This window comes from Podarcis liolepis (assembly GCF_965112155.1).
Source record: "Podarcis liolepis genome assembly, chromosome: 11".
Classification (NCBI taxonomy): Eukaryota; Metazoa; Chordata; class Lepidosauria; order Squamata; family Lacertidae; genus Podarcis; species Podarcis liolepis.
This window is the reverse complement of record NC_139565.1, coordinates 54,919,090-54,941,134: the sequence shown is the minus strand read 5'-3', so window position 1 is coordinate 54,941,134 and position 22,045 is coordinate 54,919,090. Positions and strand designations below refer to the sequence as shown.

At 46.2% G+C, this 22,045-nt stretch overlaps 1 protein-coding gene across 7 annotated transcripts in view; it reads right to left on the bottom strand.

The window, feature by feature from the left end:
• MYO5B (myosin VB) overlaps positions 1–22,045 on the bottom strand; it is a 291,350-nt gene that overhangs the window by 61,550 nt on the left and 207,755 nt on the right. For 5 of the 7 annotated variants that reach the window (XM_083465667.1, XM_083465669.1, XM_083465672.1 and 2 more), the window contains exons 18-21: positions 15,064–15,178; positions 12,270–12,481; positions 8,575–8,731; positions 5,289–5,528 (exon numbers count right to left, since the gene is read on the bottom strand). In XM_083465667.1, the coding sequence (XP_083321793.1) occupies positions 5,289–5,528; positions 8,575–8,731; positions 12,270–12,481; positions 15,064–15,178 (724 nt within the window). The remainder of the gene's footprint in view (positions 1–5,288; positions 5,529–8,574; positions 8,732–12,269; positions 12,482–15,063; positions 15,179–22,045) is intronic. The other 2 variants (XM_083465673.1, XM_083465671.1) reach the window with 1 other exon arrangement.

Genomic DNA, 22,045 nt, shown 5'->3' with positions numbered 1-22,045 from the left:
ACAGTACAGCTGCTTTGTGCAACTCTTGAATGTGTGCCCATTAAACACACCTCCACTGGCCTGCAAGTTGCCTCCGACTCTATGAACCTCTAAGAGATGCAAGACTCTCCCTTTACACTGGACGAGTTCACATGTGCAGCTAAGCCAAACTATGGATCGACACAAATGTGCAAATGCAGACACAGATTGAAGTGAAGATGTGAAGATGTGAAGATCACAGCTGCAGCAGTCTTCCCCTAGTCTTTCTGCGGCTAAGGCATGGTTTTGCTTAGTGCTATAGCTGAAGCTGGACTCGCGGTTTTTCTCTCTCAGACAAACCATAAGAGGTAAACCAAGGACTCACTCTGGAGCAAGACAGAGCCTGTGGCTGGGTTTGGGTGCAGCATGAAGTTGAACTGCATGGCAAAATTCGGTGAAGTGCAAATGTCAAAGGTTTGATGTGTTTCAGTTTATATATTACATTGGAAAGTGTGAATTAGATACACTGGCCTTTATAAAAGTGAACGGAGTCAAAATTCTCCTGTCTCTAGGTAGGGCTAAAGCTTAACAGTGACCACTCACAAAGCGCTGTTTGATGGTAAGGCCATTTCCTGTTCCCGGGGAGATGATGTTGCGGACTGGACACAAGCCTGACCCACGCGCATGGCGCAGGATAGCCCCTGTGCCATTGGTGCCCTTGGCCGCATCATCCCTTGGACCGACCAATGCGGTTGGTTGGGGGCGTGGCTTGGGCTATTTAAATCGCCTGCGGTCGAGGACTCGCCCCCTTTTGCTTCCTGTTTGTGCAGTTATCCCTCCCTCCCTCCCTAAGGTTAGGCTCTTTAGTCAGTTGGAGGTGAGGGGAGGTAGTGGCCACCACCTACCCCTCCTAATTCAAGGGCATTCCATTAAAGGAATCCAAGGGGCATGGTCTCTGTCCGAAGCCCCAGACCGGGGGGGGGGGGGCTAGGGCCATGGCATGACCCTGGGGGAGTTCCTAGTTGATGTGCATCAGCAGGGCTCCCCCTACTGATTGTTAAGCCTTCTGAGACTTCCTGCAGACAGGCAGGAGTCAGATATAGTCGGTTAGTTTCCAGTGCCTAAGCCAATACCACTCACATTCTGTAACCAATGAAGTTGTGGTCTTTTTTAGCCCATTAAGCTAAAATACTGGTCTCATGGTGTCCTTATTCCTTAACATCTCGGGAGGGTTTGGGAGCCTGCCACGCAACACAAGCATCTTGAAATTGATAAGGTAATTAACACATGGTATGTAATGAAGGTTTCATTATTCCAATTACAGCAACAGATCATGCAATTCGTCAAGAAGTTCAGCAATGTATACTTGATTGTCTCCACCCTCATCATTCAGCCCAGACACTGAGGTCCAGCTCCAAGGGCCTTCTGGTGGTTCCCTCACTGCAAGAAGCCAAATAACAGGGAACCAGGCAGAGAAGGGAGCTTTTCGGCTGTGGCGCCCTCTCTGTGGAATGCCCTCCCATCAGATGTCAAGGAGATAAAGAACTATACAACTTTTAGAAGACATCTGAAGGCAGCCCTGTATAGGGAAGTTTCTTTTAAAATGTTTGACGTTCTGTTATGTTTTCATATGTGTTGGAAGGCGCCCAAAGTGGCTGGGGCAATCCAGCCAGATGGGCGCAGTGGTGTAGCGTGGGGGGTGCAGGGGGGGCCGGCCGCACCGGCCACAACATCTGGGGGTTAGGGTTAGGGGGCGCAAATCCACGGGTTAGGGGCGCAAATCCATGGGTTAGGGGGCGCAAATTACTTGCCTTGCCCCAGGTGCTGACAACCCACGCTACGCCACTGGATGGGCGGGATATAAATAATAAAATGATGATGATGATGATGTCATGCTGCAGTCTCCCTTTGAATTTCTTTTCTTCAAGACTAGCAGAGTGGCAAAGGTAGGAAAGTGGTTACACCAGTGCTGGCAGACCCCCTCTATTTCTGATTTCAAATGCTGAGAAGGGAGTACTTAGGAGGATACCTTATAACAGGGCTGCCATCAAAATGAACAAGAGCTGTAACTATCAGGCAGGCCCTGAAATGAAATTAGAGTAAAAGGTGGTTTGGGAGAGTCGTTAAGTATCTTTTAAGACTATCTTTGAGAAGCCTAAGTGAATTGCTTGGAGGCTCGGGGTGGTGGTAGCGGGAGATAAAGCGCTGGCTGAAGAGGCAGAAGCAGTAATTCTTTTGCTGAAGAGCCAACGGCTACATCAACATTTACGTTCTTAAAATGTTCTGAAGAAGACTGTGTGAGCCCAGGGCACTTAGAGCATCAAGTCCAAACAGGCAGCAAGGCTGGCCCGATATTCCTAGGAAATCCACGCTGAGGACTAATTAACAGCCAGCAGCGTTGATTTGTGTGGAAAAAATAATCTCGGATCAACTTTTATAAGCAGAAACACATTAATGGCCAGCAGGAGAGCACTGATGCCTGTGGTTCAGCAATGCCCACAAAACTTTGATCTAATTTGTTGACATCTTCACCCCTTTTGTCACAGGGATCTGAGCAAGCTTGAGGACGAGAAGCTGGTGAAACACAATCACAAACATCCATGAAGGCAGATATAATTAAACCGTGAAAGATGTGTCGTAAGGGGGAAGGCTAACATCTCTTTCACACCCTTCACCATTTCAGTAGACGAGTGTAAGAAAAAACCGTATGCAGAATGTGCTGAGTCAACAACATTTCTGCCAATTCAGCAGAAATGATGGGCAGCAAACAATTTAGAGACGATTGCATCAACGCTGATGAGAGGTTTTGAGATTCAATCATCACGAGTCTCCATTAAGGGTGCGGGCGGGAGGAGTGGACACCCTCAAGAATAACAAGCACCAAAACTAAATCCAGTGCCATCTGACTCCCAACTTTATTCCTCCCCTGCCTTTAGGTAAAGGAAAAGGGACCACTGACCATTAGGTCCAGTCGTGACCGACTCTGGGGTTGCGGCGCTCATCTCGCTTTATTGGCCGAGGGAACCAGCGTACAGCTTCCGGGTCATGTGGCCAGCATGAGTAAGCTGCTTCTGGCGAACCAGAGCAGCGTACGGAAACACCGTTTACCTTCCCGCCGGAGCGGTACCTGTTTATCTACTTGCACTTTGACATGCTTTCGAACTGCTAGGTTGGCAGGAGCAGGGACCGAGCAACGGGAGCTCACCCCGTCGCGGGGATTGGAACTGCCAACCTTCTGATCGGCAAGTCCTAGGCACTGTGGTTTAACCCACAGCGCCACCCACATCCTTTACTCCAACCTAAAAACTGAGGATCATATTCAAGGCTTCTGATGGAAGTCCGCTCTTGTTCACAGAAGCTTATGCCAGCCTTCACCAACCTGGTACCCCACCCACCAGTTGTTTTTGACAATTCCTGACATTTGTTGTTCACTTTTAGGAACAAGCTTGTTCTATAAGGAGAGGTGAGTTATGAGCTTGTGGGCTTCCCATGGCTATCTGGCTGGCCAAGGTGAGAATGATGGAGTAGATGGGCCATTGCCATAATCCAGCCGTCGCCTCTTATGTTCTTCTGTCAAAATAAATGTATGCTTTTTAAAATTTGACAGATGTCAATCAGTAACTTATTTAGCTACAAATGTCGTGAGCAAGGCCAACAGATCAGACCGCTGAGGCCCCTTCTAAATCTGTATGTTTGTCTAGAGAGAAAAAAATCCTCCAATATCGGCACCTCTCATTCAAATGAGAACTCAATGCTTCTCTTGCCTTCCCCAATCAGAAAATGCATCACAGGCTAAAGATCCCTATCTCCTTTATTGTTGTCTTAGCATGGCTTTTCTGGCAGTCAATAGCGATAAGCGATGGGGGAGCAGCACAATGGAGGCTTTAGCAGGAAAGCTTGACTCTGTAGCAGCTCCCTTTTAACATCACAACCAATCTGTACACAAGAGGGATTTCTCTTCAGGACTCAACAATTGTCTTCCCTAATTCAGTCTGAGCCAAGGTTAAGCAAGGCTCTTTTTAAAAAACACAACAAAAAACTGCACACATTGAAGATCAGCAAGTTGTCAATTTCTTTTTGCCATCTTTTGACCTTCAGGAAGTTTATCGTTGCTCAATCCAAGAGCTCTGCTCAGAAATGGTTGTCCCTGTGGTGATGCGAGATGCAGAGCCAGACAGGACAATAACTAGGGCCCTTCAGGGTGAGGTTTTGACTTCCTGGCTAACCTGCAAGACCTATGAATTCCCTAACCCCACCCCAAACCCCACCTGACTTCTTGATTGGGTGGATATACCATTTAACCCATTCCAAGTCACGTTACCTACTGGACTGACAAAAAGCTAAGAAGATCTTGATTCAACTGACCAAGCATCCCCTCCCCAGCCCTGATTTTCAGCCCCCCTCTTGTTACAGAACTTGGAGGCTGACTTCTTCTACTTGTCTGACACCACAAGGCATGACTTAGTATGATGGATTCTACTAATAAGAATCAACCACAGGGATGGAACAAATGTCTGTAGCTTTCCATTTCCAAAGTGAATTTGCCACAGTGGACAAGTGTCCTGAATAAAGCAAGAGATACACACAAATGCGAGAGAAAGCAACGGTGCTGCGAATTATGCGTGCTATTACAGAGAGGGGGACAGGATGCCTGATACTTCTGAGCAACAGCCCAGCTGAAGAGCCAGTGCAGCATAGTGGTTAGCGTTAGGATCTGAAAGACCAGGGTTCAATTCCCCACTCAGCAATGGGTGACCTTGGGTCTGTCACTGGCCCTCACCCCTTCCTACCCCACAGGGTTGTTGTGGGGATTAACTGAGGAGGGGGAAAACCGTATATGCCACCTTGAGTACCTCGGAGAAAAGGTTCGATACAAATGCAACAAACAAACAAACAAGTTCCTGAAAATATTAAGCCTGAACAAAAGGCAAGCACGTGATTATTAGGGTCTGGCTGTCAGTAGGGGCAAGAGTAAAAGGAGTACCCCAAACTTCATTGTATCCAACTAGCTACACACATATACATATATTGGTAAATGAACGCTTAAGGTGGATTAAAGCTCTTTGCTATCTCTGGTGATGCAGCTGCAGAATATTCTATGGGCATGGAAAGACAGTGTATACAACAACGGTGGACAACCTGTAGCTTGCTAGATGTTGCTGGACTAGAGCTCTCATCAGCTCCAGACAGCATGGCTAATGGTCAGGAAGGGTGGGAATTGCAGCCCAACAATAACTGGAGGGCTACAGGTTCCCCACCCATGTGCCTATATCCAGAGCAGCTGAGAGGTCCAAATATACACTACACAGCAGGACTCATGGAGGGTTTACCTGTTCATCTATCTTCCTCTGCAGCTGAACCACCTTGTTCTCCATGCCAATATTGAGCCTCTTCAAGTGCTCTGCTGACCTCGCCTCTATCTTCAGGGCCTTCAGCTCTTGCTTGGCCTTCATGCGCCTGAAGTAGCATTGGAGAACTACAGCCGCACTTCTGAACCTGACAAAATGCTTCCGAGTTAGCCAGGCTCGGGCATGCTTCTGGATGATGGTAGCTTTGTGCTCCATGAGCATCTGCAAAACACAGGGATGAAGTGACCCTCAGGAGAAGTGGGGAGGGCAGGGGAGAAGAGCCTGTGATGGCAATATAGCATGGCCCCATCGGTGTAGCCGTAGCTGTTGTTATAGCTGTTGCGGTTTCTCTCTACCAGTATGAAGAATGCTGCCAAGGTTAGTCGTTGCATCATACAGTTGATGTATAACTTTCACAACACAGGAACCTCAGGTTAACCAGGGACTCATTTCTGGAGCACTTCATCAATCGTACCATAGCTAACACAGCAAACATGAAAAATACCTTCCTGGATCAGACCAAATGGCCATCTAGTTCAGGACTCTGTCATCCAACACTGGCCACCTTCATGCTCCACCCTGCCCAGACAGTTCACATGCAGGTCATGGGGCGACAGATGTTTTCCACCTATAGTGTTCTAACACTGGTGCTGTTCAGAACACATTTATGGCCAAATTCCACATTCGTTAGTAACAGCAGTTAGACACATTTTCTTGTTTGTCACACTGAGATGTTCCACAGTGGCAATGAGAACAGCACCACATCCAAAGGATTTCTTCCTCCTCTTCAATACTTCATACTATTTTCTAGAGAGATCAAAACTGCCTCTTAATGTTGTCATCCATGCACCCAAGTGCATAATATAAGGCCATATAATATTATGGCACTCTCACAAGACGGAGTGATGACAACTAACTTGGATGCCTTGAGAGGAGAAAAAAGGCGAGAGAAAAAATCACGGAGAAAGAGGTCTATCCAACAGCTACTTGCTATGATAGCTAAATGGAACGACCAGATATAGAGGCAGACAGAAGCAGACTAGATGAATCCAGGTCTGATCCAGCAAAGCAATTCTGTAAAAATCAAATGCACGTGGTATTATTCCGAGGACTGCTTCCCACTTGACATTTGTGCTGGGTTTATGAATGCAAAAGCAGAACGTTCATGCAACTTGAAGCAGATTTTGAATGGTGGATGCACATTTAAAAATGAAGGCATTCTGTGACTCCAAAGACAGGTTTTAAAAGTAGATTTGGAAATTACTCTACCCAGGTGAGTGACTGGGTGATCGCAGAGTAGCTGCTTTTTTTCTTTTGTGGGACCCAGAAAAGGGGGCTTCTGAATTGTCTGCCAAACTGAAGGGGAAGGCAGACCTAAGGTCACAGCTGCTGTTCTCTGTGAATGAACCTAAGGATCCCCTTTGCCACAAATAGGCAGCTGCCCCTGTGGAAGAAGCACTGGCCACCACAAGGAGAGAGATCATTAGGACCAGCTGTCAAAGTGACTTCACCAAGCAGACGTGTTTTGAAGTGTAATTCCAATACCTGTTCTGTCAGGTAAATTCTCCACTGAGTGGCTGATACGGATGACATTTCCAGATTTCCACTTTGCCATGGGGCACCTCTCTGTGAGAACAGCTTCATTAAACTAGCAGTCTCTGAGAGGCTGCAGAAGAATTGCTTCTGCCTGGGCAGCTTGAGCAGTGAAATAAGAGCAGCTAGTGCTTTTGGACTCTGAAAATGGACAAGCTTCCATGTCAGAAAAGAAAGAACGAACTCCTTTTGTTCTTCTAAGAAGAGTGACCCAATGATAGGAGTTCAAGTCTGACATCATCCTTGCCCTGCTGTTAGAAGAATCAGGCAGCAGGTGATGGGAAGGATCAGGAGAGGTGCTGCGTGCCAGAGTAGACAATACTGGAGTAGATGGGGAAAAAGTTTGACCTGGCAATAAGGCAGCTCCCTGTGTAATTTCCCTTGCGCAGTCTGCTCCAAACTATTTGCTGTGTTTCCACACTGTTTTGTGAGTTGAATGTCATTGCCAATATTTTACGGATGGGAAGCTGAGATAAGAGACACAGTGTAGCTTTGGTCAAATTGTTAAGACCACAACTCATTTGGGACTCAAAAGGTGTATTCACCTAAGCAGTCCTGTTATTGGAAGCTCAGAGCAAGGATTTCTGTTTGTGCAAAGGGGCTTCCTTCATGCTCCTCCACACCCCCAAAACTGGCTCTGGAGTGGTTGGAAGAACCCTAGAACAGCGTTTGGGGGAGAAGTGGGGAGGGGTCATTCCATCTTGCAAGTGGAAATCCTTGCCCTGATTGATAAATCAGCTTAGCAAGGTGCTGAATTCCTCATAAATACAGGCAACTCAGATCAAATCACAAGTAGATAACACTGGTCTTCAATAAAGTCAACGCTGCAATCCTGCCCACAGACAAAGTTCACTTCCAAATGACCTGTTTATACAGCATTTGTCCTGGTTTCTTTGCAGGGAGATTAGATGATGTTGGCTGGTTAATGAACATTCATTCCAATTTGTTTGTGCGGAGGTTAGATGACCCTGTATCAAAGCAAGTGTTATCCCAAATCTCCTGTGCATTTGCCCCATCAATTTCCTTATCACAAATAAGTCCCATCTTCTTGGGAAGCGTGTCTGCTGCAGAATACCTCCCAACCAACCATAATTGTGCAACCTGAATTTGTCAGCAACCATCTGGAAGTGTTAAATGACAATCAAGTCAGTGAGCAATCAGCGGCAAAGCTGCATGCAGGGCTGGAGACAAAAGAGTTTAGGACAGTTCTCATTTTTTAAAAAGTGGTGTTGGCGGTTCGGTAACACTGTTCATGCCTTCCAAACCAACAGTCTTCTGCTGCAGGAGATCTCTGCAGGCTTCCAGTGTGGTTCAGTCTAAATTAGGGGGAAAGCCAAGTGTCGTGGGTACCTATGACTAGTAACAACATCAACATGCATCTCCCCAAACCCTGAGCACAAGGCGGCGGCTCCAAGCTGAGCTTTCATAAATTCCTTGACCTGAGAATGAACTGGCCTATCAAGCTTCTAATCTGCTGCTATATACAACTGTAGCACAAAATTAAAAGCTGGGTTCGTGGGTGGGAAAAAGGTGTTGTGGCTGTTTTCAGAAGGCCACGACTGTCTCCAACCAAATACAAAGTGCAAAGACAAGTGCCAGACAGAACACGGATAGGTCAAGTTGGAAGTTTCCTGTGTACTGACGGGAAACGTATTTTCAAAACGAAGCGGCCTACCTTTCGATAGGTCTTTCTGACAAACATTCCTCGGGTGAAGGCTTGGATTGTGACGGCAGCCCTGTGGATTGCTTGGTAAGCCCGGCGGATCCTCAACATCCGATATTGTTTCTGTAAAACAATGGCTGCTCTCATCTTCCTAAGACGGTCAGCCAGTCTGTAAAAGTGCAAGAATTAAAAGGTTTAACAACAACAACAAGTGAGATCTGCAACCAAATTTTGCAATGTGTCTTCCCTCACTATTAGGAATGGTTCCTGCCCAGGGTCACAGCCAGTCATGCACTGATCCAGGCTGCTCCATTGCATTCCCTCTCATTTTCTTTCCCAACTGACACTCGATGTTATTTGGCTGCTGAGTATGCTCAGTTCTCAATTAGGGTTTCCTGGGAGGATCTGAAGTCGGAACTTCCACCAAGTGTGGTGGAAGTGGCTAACGTTCTTGCCATGAAAACAAATGGACCCCCAATGCAGCAAATGAGTGCCAAAACCACCCTTTGGAATGTCTCTCAGTCTTCACCCCAAGACTCATCGTGTTCCAGTTGTGCAAAACACATTGTCTCTCATTTGCATCCGTCTTAATTTATTAGAAACACATGATTAAGCTGGGGGTGCTGGTGGAGTGAGATGGGGTGATGCTGCAGTCACTTCCTCTGTTAACTTAGGCTGCTGCTCCCAGACAGCCATGAGAGTCAAATCGCATTATCAGCAAATTCAAGTTGCACAATTCAAGTGGGTTTGGCAGCACTTGGGTGGTAAGCTGCTCACTTCAAAGCAGAAAGAGAACAACCCAGACTTCTTGTGATATGGAAAGTGCACTGGGAAGTGTGGGGAAACAAATTCTCCCCATCAGTGGCGGATGAAGGGGGGTGCGGTAGGTGTGGGCTGCCCTGGGTGTCACATCCCACTGAGGCAGAACTCACCGCAAGGCCTGCAGTGCGCCCGAGCCATGCGTCTCTCCTAGGAAAGACACAGTGGCTTGGGCGTGCACAGTCTCTGCTCTGCCCAAATAGTCCACCTGCTGCCTGCCCCCCAGCAGTAGGGTGGCTGAGTGGGAGGAGGCAGGCAGACTCCGGAGGCCCCGTGGTGTGCGCTGCCCCTATGGGCAGTGCGCCCCGCCCCGGGCACGCCACCCCAGGCACCCAAGCAGCTTCCTCTGCCACTGCTCCCCATACCCTTTTACTTGTGCTTTCTAAATTCTTCACTGGTTGTAAGCTCCACTGAAGACATCGGTGGTGTGTAGAAGGTGGCTGCTGGGTAGCCCTTTTAAGGCCACCACATGGGACAAATGTATTGTCTGCCCAACAGACGATCCAGCCCTGCCTGGCAACTTTTATTAAACTTTGCTACGGTGTCCGAAAAGTTGTTAATGCTCTTCCAGGATTGAAATAAAATGCAGCACATAAATCGACTCCGTTTCTCTTAGCTTTTCACATCCCGGCCTTAAATTTTAAAGCCCTAAAAGACATCCTCATCGCAGCTAGCTGCTCCAGTCCCCCAGCACCAAAAGCAAGTGTAGTGCAGCGTAACTACTGGTTACGAGAAATCCAGCACAACGACAGCAAATTGATTTGACATTTAAAGCAATGTGCACTGGTTTGGCAACATCTAGGAGCAGGACTGCAAGCGGTTCCTACATGGTTCTTAATTTGGGACGCAGTTAGTATCCTCATGTAGTACTGCAGATCAGAGTATTGGCTTGTGGAATATACAACAGCTCGTTATTACATCTCTTTCAATAAATATTTATAAAACCTCAAGTTTTTCGAGATGGTTAAGTGTGCTTCATTGGATTTTATTATTTGTTCTTTGCTCGGAGCGATTTAAAAAAAAAAAAGAACTTGTGAAAGTGGCAGTGGCTGATCCAATTTCCTATTGCGTTTGATTCCTGCAGGGCTCCCTGTTCTTATCATATGGCAGAAACAAAGTCTATCACACAAGGACAACGCAGGTGCCAGCATGAGTGAAAAAGACTTTCGCCCACTGCAAGAGAGGAATCATTTGTTGTATATTCCCAAATAATATATAGTCTTCAAGGTTTGCTCCAAAGGGAAAGGGACACAAAATATTAGAGCAGATTATTTAAAACAATACTTGCTTGGCAAGGACATCATTCAGCCCGGACACTTGGGTCCAGCTCCAAGGGCCTTCTGGTGGCTCCCTCACTGCGAGAAGTGAGGTTACAGGGAACCAGGCAGAGGGCCTTCTTGGTGGTGGCGCCCGCCCTGTGGAACGCCCTCCCACCAGATGTCAAGGTAATAAACAACTATTGGACTTTTAGAAGACATCTGAAGGCAGCCCTGTTTAGGGAAGTTGTTAATGTTTAATGCTGCGTTGTGTTTTTAATATTCGGTTGGAAGCCGCCCAGAGTGGCTGGGGAAACCCAGCCAGATGGGTGGGGTATAAATAATGGGTGGGGCATAAATAATAAATTATTATTATTAGGGGGTGGGGAGAGCCACGCCGTATATTTAAAGGGCATTCAATGTACATTTGAAGCACATGACTTCCCCCAATAATATTAATTTGTGGCTTTCTGCACCTAAGTGTCTCAAAGCAACTTAGAAGAAAGTAGTAGAAATAACAAGGAACCTTAGCTGGGAAGGCTACTGATGCCACGTTCATTGCTGTGTGAAGCATGGTTGCACCATTATCACCCTGGCCAGAAGTTTGATACCTGGAAGCTTCAGGGAAACCAGACTCTTCAATGGCAGCACTTCCATCGATGAAACACCTTCATGTTGCTTGGACTACTGCAATGCGCTCTATGTGGGGCTACCTTTGAAGGTGACTCGGAAACTACAACTAATCCAGAATGCAGCAGCTAGACTGGTGACTGGGAGCAGCTGCCGAGACCATATAACACCGGTCTTGAAAGACCTACATTGGCTCCCAGTACGTTTTCGAGCACAATTCAAAGTGTTGGTGCTGACCTTTAAAGCCCTAAATGGCCTCGGTCCAGTATACCTGAAGGAGCGTCTCCACCCCCATCGTTCTGCCCGGACACTGAGGTCCAGCGCCGAGGGCCTTCTGGCGGTTCCCTCATTGCGAGAAGCAAAGCTACAGGGAACCAGGCAGAGGGCCTTCTCGGTAGTGGCGTCCACCCTGTGGAACGCCCTTCCAGCAGATGTCAAAGCGTTAAACAACTACCTGACATTCAGAAGACATCTTAATGCAGCCCTGTTCAGGGAAGTTTTTAACGTGTGACATTTTACTGTATTTTTGGTTTCTATGGAAGCCGCCCAGAGTGGCTGGGGAGGCCCAGCCAGATGGGCGGGGTATAAATAATAAATTATTATTATTATTATTATTATTATTATTATTATTATTATTATTATTATTTAAGAGACACACTCTCTCTAGACAGATGGGTGCCAACAACGTTATGTGTTTTTGTATTGTAAACTGCCCTGTGGTCCTTGGATGAAGGGCAGTACAGACATATAATTAATAAATAAACAATTTCCACCATCCCTGACCATTCGTTGTGCTGGCTTGGACTGATGGAAACTGCTGTTGGACTATCTGGAGGTCACTATATTTGTTACATGTCCCCAAGATTCAGTACATGGCAGCTTTGCAAGTTCATATGCACTGGGTTGCAACATATAAAGCTGAAGTTCCTAGACTTCAAAGTTATCAGCATCAATTCGTATCTCTTACACTGCCCTCATGAGAAAGTGTTTTTTATTGCTTACCTGCGTGCCAGGTGTCCTCTGGTATACCTCTGGATTTTAAGTGCAGCCTTTTTCATCTTCTGATATTTTGCTCTCTGCAGCCAGCCCCGCACAGTCTTCTGTATCATGATGGTAGCGGCCCGGAACTTATCCGCCCGTAGTTTCTCCAGGTACGCCACCTGGCCCGCCCGGAAAAAGATCTTGGTCCTCCCAAACTGGAACTTGTCAGGATCCTTTTCAAAAGCATAAAGGGAAACTGGGTTAAGGGAAACAGCCGTTTAGTTTTCCCCATCAGCACGCAAGACGGCCTGTATCACATTTTGCAACTAGGTGAAATTAGGCGTAAGCTTCACATCTGTGCAGATGGCAGGTATCCCAAAATGAGACAAGTGACCCGTTTCCTCTCAAGTGGGTCAGAGTGTGGTGAACAATGAGCATAAGAAAAGCTAGGGGCACATTTGCAGACCAAACATATACCCAGTTCTCTCTTTTTCAGGTTACACATGAAGTTTCAAAAAATTTATGATGTGCGACTTGCAGCTTATTTACTGCTGCCTTGGGTGCTGGTGGTACAACTAATTTCGGAATTAGAAACATCTTTTTTTATATATAAATTTTTTATTGGTTTTTCACAATTTTTATAAACACAGACAATACACAATACAAACAAACAAACAAACACATAAACAAACATGTATAATTTCAAATCCTTTTTTTCCTTAAACCTTACTTCACCGACTTCACCGTACCTCCCCTTTCTGCATCCCAATTTCCAACTTTGTTTCAGCAAATCCTGCCCCTTGGTTTTATCAAATTTTCCCTTCTTCTTTTCTTTTGGAATTAGAAACATCTGGACGGGTTGCAGGCCAGCTGCGGGTCCTTAATTGACACTGTCAGTTAAAAAGAACCTCAAATCGCAAGGGACCCAAAGGACCCTTTCGTCTGAGACCTTGGACAGCAGCTGCCAGTCAATGCAGAAGTGGAGAAGAACACAAAAACTGCCTTATAATGAGTCACACCATTGATCCATCTACCGTATTTTTCGCTCTATAGGACGCACCGGACCATAGGAGGGGGAGAACAGGGGAAAACATTTTTTTTTCTTTTTTCTTGTTCTCCCCCTCTAAAACAAGGTGTGTTCAAGGTGCATTCACCCAAAGCCTCCAGAGCGCAGCAGGAGTTCCCGCTGCACTCCGGAGGCTTCAGGCAGCTACCATCCCCAAGCTAGAACAGCAAGACCATCTCGCTGTTCTGGCTTGGGAACAGCCTTTCTAGCCTCTGCAGGGCAGCTGGGTGCCTTCACCCCACTGCCCTGCAGAGGCTCTGCACGCAGCCATCCCCAAGCTAGAAGAGCGAGACGGAGCCCTCCGTCTCGCTGTTCTGGCTTGGGAACAGCCTTTCTAGCCTCTGCAGGGCAGCGGAGTGCCTTCACCCCGCTGCCCTGCAGAGGCTAGAAAGGCTGTTCCCAAGCTAGAAGAGCGAGATGGAGCACTCCGCAGTGTTCCGTCTCCCTGTTCTGGCTTTGGGCTTAGCCGCGCAGCCTGCATTCGCTCTATAGGACACACACACATTTACCCTTAATTTTTGGAGGGGAAAAAGTTCGTCCTATAGAGCGAAAAATACGGTAGCTCTACACTAACTGGCAGCAGCTCTCCAGACTTTTAGATAAGCGTTTCTCTCTGCCTTACTGGGAAGACACCAGGGATTGAACCTGAGACCTTCTGCATGCAAAACAGATGCTCTACACCTGAGCCACAGCCGCTCCTGGGCTTTGACACCCTTTTATCAACACTCATACACTCAGATTCAGGATTACATAAGCAACAGAGAGCGATGGAACCTTGTGACATTGCAAGTCAGAATCCAGCAAAAGAAAGGAGCTGTCGCTGGGAGTTACTTCAGACATTACTATTTAGTTTTGCCAGGAGCCTTTATGGAGGTTCAATTTAACCAGACCCCGTTGGAAGAAATGGTATGGCAGCCTTTTGATGAATTCCCAGGAAACTCTACTGTGCACATTATAATGGTGTGAGGAAGGATTTGATCCTTCCTCTTGTAAAGTCTTTACCTGGCAGACTCAAAGGTGTTGTGCAAGAAATATGTATGGCTGGAGAGGGCAAATATATAACTAGAAGGGCGGCCCTGTTTAAAAGTTTGGTAATCAAGATAAGAGCTCAGGCAATCTCAGAGTAAGTTTGGGGCAGATGTCAAATTTTCCATATTTTGTTATGCTTATTCATCTCTGAGCAATAACACAAGAATGGGAAAGGATTTGAAAACTTTCTGCTGCAGGCGAAGTCACTGCGGTCTCCTGAACCCTAATCTACAAAGCAAACTTTGTGGGGTTATACCAGTTCTACTATCATGGCTTCCCCAAAGAATCTGGGCTGGAGTTCCCAGGTGTGTTGCTGAGAATTCTCTGTTAAGACAGCCCTAAGCCCTCTCCTCGCAGCTGAACTGCAATTCCCAGCATTCACCCACAAGAACAGCAGTCAAACCAGCTGAAGACATGATGCTCAATTCAGCTCTAAAAAAGTGAGATTAAAAGGAGGCCCCGGAATGGGCAAAACACTGCTAAACTAATCTGGATGTACAAAAAGGGTCCTTTTTAGACTGAGGGCAGAACAACTCCCATGGCCATGTCTCATTTACTTCATTCAGTCCTTCTGACAGAGTTTTATTCTGCTAGAATCTCTAAAGTCCCCCAGGTCACGGCAACACCTGGCCAGCTGCGCAGCAGAGGAGGAAGTGAACTTGGGAACTCAAGTACCAAGGCAACATGTGGGGATGTGGAAAGACTCTTAACCCTGCTCACCTTAATTAGGCTTTCCAGCAGCATCTTGCAAATCACTTTCCTGTCCTCCTTTTTTGAGGTGTCCTTCTTTTTCATAAGAATTCGATACCTATTGAAGAAGTCATGGTAGGTCCACCTGAGAAGGAAGCAGAAGAGGCTTCAGAATAGCTTGTTTAACCTGAAAGCCACGAGGAAAAGCTAGATGGAAGTCCTTACAGTGTATGTATAGGAAGTCATAATGGCTCCTTCAAATATTGGCAAGAAGCAGAAATGGTGCAGCTGTCCAAAAGCAGAAGTCTTTGTGAATGCAGAAGGAACCTAAGAATACATTTCCGCCAACAACAGAGGCACACAAAAGATCTAGGCAAAACTCCCAAGTTCCAAGAAGAACAGAGTCTAGGGTTGTTCACATAAGAAAAACAACTAGTACTGGGGGCTGAAAAGCCAGTAATCCATTGTTCATCGTATTGCACACTCATTCTCCATTGCTCTTCCATTAGTGCCAGATTCTTCCAGGCTCTGCCTACAGCCTGTTAAAATTACACCCTGGCTTCAAAACCCATCAGTTTGAGTTAAGTTTCATCCTGGCTCAACACACTCACCTGTCAAATTTCATGCTTGGTTCCAGCCTCTGGGCATGGTCGGTACTTTTTTGAGATCAAAACTCAGCACCTCTAACCCAAGCCTCAGCCCTGCTAATTACAGAAATTAAGGCTCTTTGTTTTCATGATGAAAGGCAGTGGAGGTGCTCTTTCTTGCTACTGCATGCACAGTCAGGGGCACAGTGAATTGCCAATTTATTCAGCCATTAAATGCAAAATGCAAACAATTGGTGAGGGATGCACTGGACTTAATTCTTCGACTAATGTGAATTTCCAAGCTCCCATACATGTAAATTAGGAGAACCCAGCTTCCTGACCGACTCCCTGTTGAGAGAGGAGAACATGGGCCTTTTCCAACCAACACTTCTGCAAAAGGCTCTGCGGCCGTTGCAAAACCTTTGGCTACCAATTAAACCTTTGAATCATAGAATCATAGAGTTGGAAGAGACCACAAGGGCCATCGAGTCCAACCCCCTGCCAAGCAGGAAACACCATCAGAGCACTCCTGACATATGGTTGTCAAGCCTCTGCTTAAAGACCTCCAAAGTAGGAGACTCCACCACACTCCTTGGCAGCAAATTCCACTGTCGAACAGCTCTTACTGTCAGGAAGTTCTTCCTAATGTTTAGGTGGAATCTTCTTTCTTGTAGTTTGGATCCATTGCTCCGTGTCCGCTTCTCTGGAGCAGCAGAAAACAACCTTTCTCCCTCCTCTATGTGACATCCTTTTATATATTTGAGCATGGCTATCATATCACCCCTTAACCTCCTCTTCTCCAGGCTAAACATGCCCAGCTCCCTTAGCCGTTCCTCATAAGGCATCGTAGAGATTTGGGTAGAGATTTGGAGGCAGCACTGAGCTACGAGCACACCGTGGCGAAGCTCTAATTCAAAGAGGCAGGGCACTATATCTTGCCTCTCGGAAGAGGCATTTCCTGCCATCATATTTAGATTTAGAGCCCACAGAACGGATTCTGAAATTGGCTCACTGTCTGCCAAGTTTCAGCCCATTGCAAATTAAAAGTCCTGAGTTATGGACTCCTCAAAACGAGCCTTTTAAATAGAATTGCTAGGAGAGTCCGGGGCTGCCAACTGCTGCCATAATTAAATGCATGCGAGTGTCAAAAAAGAAAAGGGAAGGGAAGAGTGAACCGCAAAATTCCGAAGGACTGTCGAAATGCCAGTAACTCTGCAAAAAGCAAGAGCCTGCCTCCAATAACCTTCAAAAATCGAAGGTGGGCTTCAGGCACAATGACTCTCCCCTTCTTTCCTGGAGTGTTTGGCTGCTTCCGCGGAGGTCCTGGCAGAACAATGGCTCACAAAAACCCCTTTTCAGGTTGAAGCAGGCTTGCTTGTGACAGGATGGAACCAGCTTGGTCCTCTCCATCTCAATGTTTAGGGTCCTGATTGGGTAAAAGAGTGTCTATATGCCCCAGTATGTCCAACTGCAGCAGCTTTACAGGGTAGTCCACAAGTAGGCAATCTGGTGCTTTCCTGATGTTGCTGGACTCCAGCTCCCACAATCCCTGACTGTTCTCCATGCTATTTGGGGCTGATAGGAATTGGGAGCCCACAGCATCTGGAAGGCATGACAAGGACTACCCTGGGCTAGTCCATTTTCCAAGCTAAGTCACAGAGCTCTGTGAGCAGACTTGCACCAACCCCCACAATGTCTGCAGTTCTTGTTTTTTTAGAAAAATCTATGCATTGTAAGCCAGTTCACATATTTTTGGTCACGCTAAGGTGTGACGGAATGTTGGGAACCAGCTCTTACATATTACTGTGGCAGAGTTGGCACAGAACACATCGAACTGTTTACAATGTCCAAGGCTCTTGCAATGTCCAAGCCTAAAAAAAAATTCCCCTCGATATAAAGATAAATAAAGCTTAGTAATCTATGGACCCTGTTTTCCTAGAAGGGACCACAAGGCAGCGTAAGGCACATTATGAAAACATCAGTCTGCAGAGAGGGGTGCCAGTGGAAAACATTTCAATTATGTATGTGCAATGTCTGTAAAAGTTTAGCAGCTGTGATTTTTATACCAAACTGGTACAAGGCTGCAGCATCCGACAGACAGCTCAGATGAATGGAAGAGGCATGAGTGAGAAGTCTGGAACATTCATGTGACAATCCCAACCGCTCCTGGCTAGATGAGGTTATATATATTGGATGAGGTGAGCTTGGAACCAGTAAAGGCAGGCGAGCCATCACGGATATTTGTGATAATATGTTTAGAGAAAGGCTAGGGGGGGAAACTATTTTATAAGCTATAAAAGGCTGAGGTTTATCATCAACACCAGCTATTTGCACAGCCAACTAGTGCACTTTAAAAAAAAAAGTGTTGGAAATACGGGGAGTTTTTTATGCATTTCTGTGGCACAGAGGCCGAAAGGTTTCCAAACTCTCAATGGCATGGCATTCCAAACTTTGCACCGAGAAAAGCTGAATTCTGCAACCTGCGTAATTTTGCAAATGTGCAGAATTTTTTGCAATTTACTCTGCCAATTTTTTACTACTTTACATCGCCAGCTGAGAAAATGGGCAAGATGGTATGACAAGGAGCCAAAGCCTTCTGCACAACACCAAATATCTAATTCAGCTACTTCTAGCGTTCCCGAGTCTTCAAGCACTCAATGTACACAGCCCCGGAAAGATGCAAGAGGCAAGCATCGATAAACAGTAAATTTGCGAAGCAATTCCCAACTTGTTTCAGCCGTCTTCATCAGGGGAATTTATTTGGCCATTAGCTAGACACAAAGCTGCAGATCTTCTACCTAGAATAGACCCAGAGGCACTAGAGCTACGTGCCTAGCTAACAAAGGTTTAAAATTCCCCCACCCCTCGCTGAAGCCAAACTATGTAGGCAATTGGTTACTGAATTATAGCTTCGCATAATGGGCCTGGTTTATTGCATCTTTCTCATGATTGGTTCTGTCTCCGTGTCACATGTTGTTGTGCAAATTACTACTCAAAGTGTCTGTCTATATCCTAGTTCTCTTCCCCATTCAGTCACACATATGTGCACTGATAAGCACAGGCCACGGCTGCTCCTGTACTGGGGGAAATGATGGCGTTAACTGGCCCAGTCAAAGGAATGGGGACACAGCTCAGTCATAGGGCATAAGAATTGCATGCCGAAGGACCCAGGTGCCTTCACACGGCCTCTTGCCTTTCAGACACTTGCAGCCTGCTTGGGAGGGACTGATGCTCAGTGGCAGGACACTTGCTTGGCATGTAGAAGGACCCAGGTTCAATCCTTGGCCATCTGCTGCTGGAAGGATCGGATAGCAGGAGATGGGAAAGACCACTATTTGAGACCTTGTAGAGTCGCTGCCAATCAGACAAAAAGTTTGACCAGGTATGAATCATGTTCCTACTGCAGCTGGTGCAGAATGATGGGAGGAGATGCTCAGCGCCTCTGCTAAAACATTTGCATGAGCTACCCATATGCTACTGAGTCTTGTTCAAGGCGCTTGTGTTGGGCAATTGGGGTTCTGGATTCCTTAAGGACCACTGGAGCCTTTATCTCCCAGATCATCTGCAGGAGTGATATTAGTTGACCCCCATATTAAAGCTAGAATTTAGTGGGCATTTAGTGTCGCTGGTTCCATTCTTTGGAACACTCTTCCAGCAGAGATTTGGGAGGCATCCTTGCTTTTGACTTTCAGGCATCTCTTGAATGCATTTTAATGCCGACAGAGCTTTGCCGCTGTTTAAACGGGTTAGCCAGTCACCCTTGTATTCAGCTCTGTTAAGGCCAAACCAAAAGCAAATGTTTTATTGAGCATTTCTGTGATGACTCCAGCCTCCTCCCGCTCTACCTCAAATACCTAAAGTATATCTAGATAGTAAATCTTTATACCCTGCATTGCTTTCCTGGGAAGAACAGTGGCTCTGAGTGCAACTTCTGCCACCCGACATCGATTCACTCAATGAACCGGATTAGCAGCAGATTCAGGCCTGACAGGAGGAAGTAACTTCATTTAGCACGTACTTGACAAAATTCACTGCCACAAAGCATGAGGGTGACGGCCGCTGAGCTTATGTGACATTTTAAAAAAAGGATTAGAAAAATTATTGATTGATGGACTTAACAATGGCTATCCCGTACACTAACAGCAAACTCATTTTCAGAACAGGAACTTTATTTACGGCTGCTCCAGACGACCTGGTTATTTGGCATTTGTGCTGATTTGCTTCCACAAAAGCTTAGGAGGTGCTTAGACCATATCGGAACTTTCTTGAGTATTTGCTCCAATTAGTTCAGAGGGCGATCATACGATCCTGTGCTCACCTTGATTTGTTTATGGTAGGCTTTTTAAAAACAAAACAAAACAACATCTTCTTGTTATATGTCATTATTCCTTCATCCCATTCTTTTCGGTACATTCTTCATCACTTTCCAAACCACAAAAGGCATTAAAAATGACTCAGTAGGGGAAGGGGTGTGTCAGGGAACTGACATCGGAGCTAGAGGCGGAGGGAAGGCTCTCAAATGATGCTGGAGAAGGGCCCAGCAGGGAGAGAGGCAGCTCCGCAGATGGGGAAGCAAATCAGCGCAACACCAGGGATATAGAGGGGCTGAGGGGGGAATCGGCGAGAGGGCTCCAGGACTCCTCACCGGACACCAGCGGGGAGAGCACGGGTCCTCCGCTACCCACGCCCACCCTGCGCAGAAGACTTCCGCGCAGAGAGAGTAGGAGAAGACTGGGTGTCAAACAACTTTTATGTTGGAAAAGATTTAAGAAACGCCCACTGACGGATTCTGCTAGCGACTGAGGCAGCCACAAAGTGAAGGGCTGCCCAGACTGAAAGGTTTAGCAAGGCAACAAAGCCTGGAGAGGCGGCAACTTACGCACGAGCAACCCATACACATTACAGGGTAGGAACATTCAGCCATCCAGATGCTGGTGAACTACAACTCCCATCATCCCTGCCCATTGGCCATGCTTGCTGGAGATGATGGGAGTTGTAGTTTAGCAGCTTTTGGAGGCTTCCCAGACCTATGTTAGGGCTACAGAGCACTTTAATAATTCACTTTAACTGCGCAAACCTAAAGTTCCGGTGTGCTTTACTCTCCGTGCTTGACTCTCTCCCACAAAATATTGACTGAAGGCACTCCTAGACAAAACAGTCCTTTCTATCTATGCACAAGGAGAAGAAGGTTTCTGCAGGACTGGAGGAACCATCAGTTGGCAGAAGAATAAAACAACTTTGTAGGCTGGGGAGGGGAAGGAGAGCAGTTCCAATAGGGACCTCAGAATGTTGACAGACTGGGGTTTTTTTGGGGGGGGTGTTGGGGGGCAAGGAGAGAAAAGGAATGGAGCACAGATTTCCAAACTATAGTTCATGGGGCACCAAACGGCCTTCAAGCTTCATTCAGGCATGTCTGCATTGAACATTCAATATTGATCTTAATTGTAACTTTATTGCTTCATTTATTTCTTTATTTTGTATTCAATGCCCTTTTAAAATGTGTTGGGGGGGCGTTACTGGGTTATTGTTTTTATTTCGATAATGTTTTCTGTATTTTTAAATCATTGTTTTACCCCGTGGACAGCCCTGAGATTGTATAGGGCAGTATACAAATTTAAATAAAAACAACAACAAAGTTTGAATTCTATGGAATGCAAGAATAAGAAATAAAAGAAGCAAAGAGCACGACAACTGCATAAAAATCATTCTATGGTCCACAAAGACAACCAGCCATTTTCAAGCGGTCTGTGCAAAAAAATAAATTTGGAACCACTGGAATGGAGTATTCAAGTAAAGGGCAAGACCGGACAGAACCCTAAACAGGAGCATTCTATACTGCGACATTTTGTTGCAGGTTTCACTTGACATACACATAGTATACCTCTGGAGACAGACGGACAGGAAGATCATCACTTTGACACTGGGCTGATGAGCTTCCCAGATTCTGTCTGGTTCCTCAGAACTGGGAACACTGGTCTGGTCTAGGAAGGATAACTCTTCTGTTCTTATGACTGACCCTTCTGCAACAGCTGCGCATTGACTCACTGATCTTAAAGCGAAAGTGTTTGCACACAAGGAAGCTTGTGAGTGATAGCTGAGGAGCTCAACTATTCAAGTTCATGGTTTCTAAAGATTACCTTTCAAGTGTAGCCAGCACTTCTAGAACGAAGATAAATTGATTCAAAACGGTTTTCAAGAAGTAAGAGACAGTGTTCCTTGCTTTAAACAAAAAAGGCTGTGATCGATACACTGTCCATTTCTTAGGGATGGTGCATTCATCATGGTACATTCTAATAATGAACACACCCCTTTGCTCCTGAGCAGCGCTTCAAACTGAATTATGCATTTTTAGTCTCTATCATATTTATGCAGAAATCTAGTATTTCATGGCACAAAAAACCCACAACTAAGCATATCCAATTTTG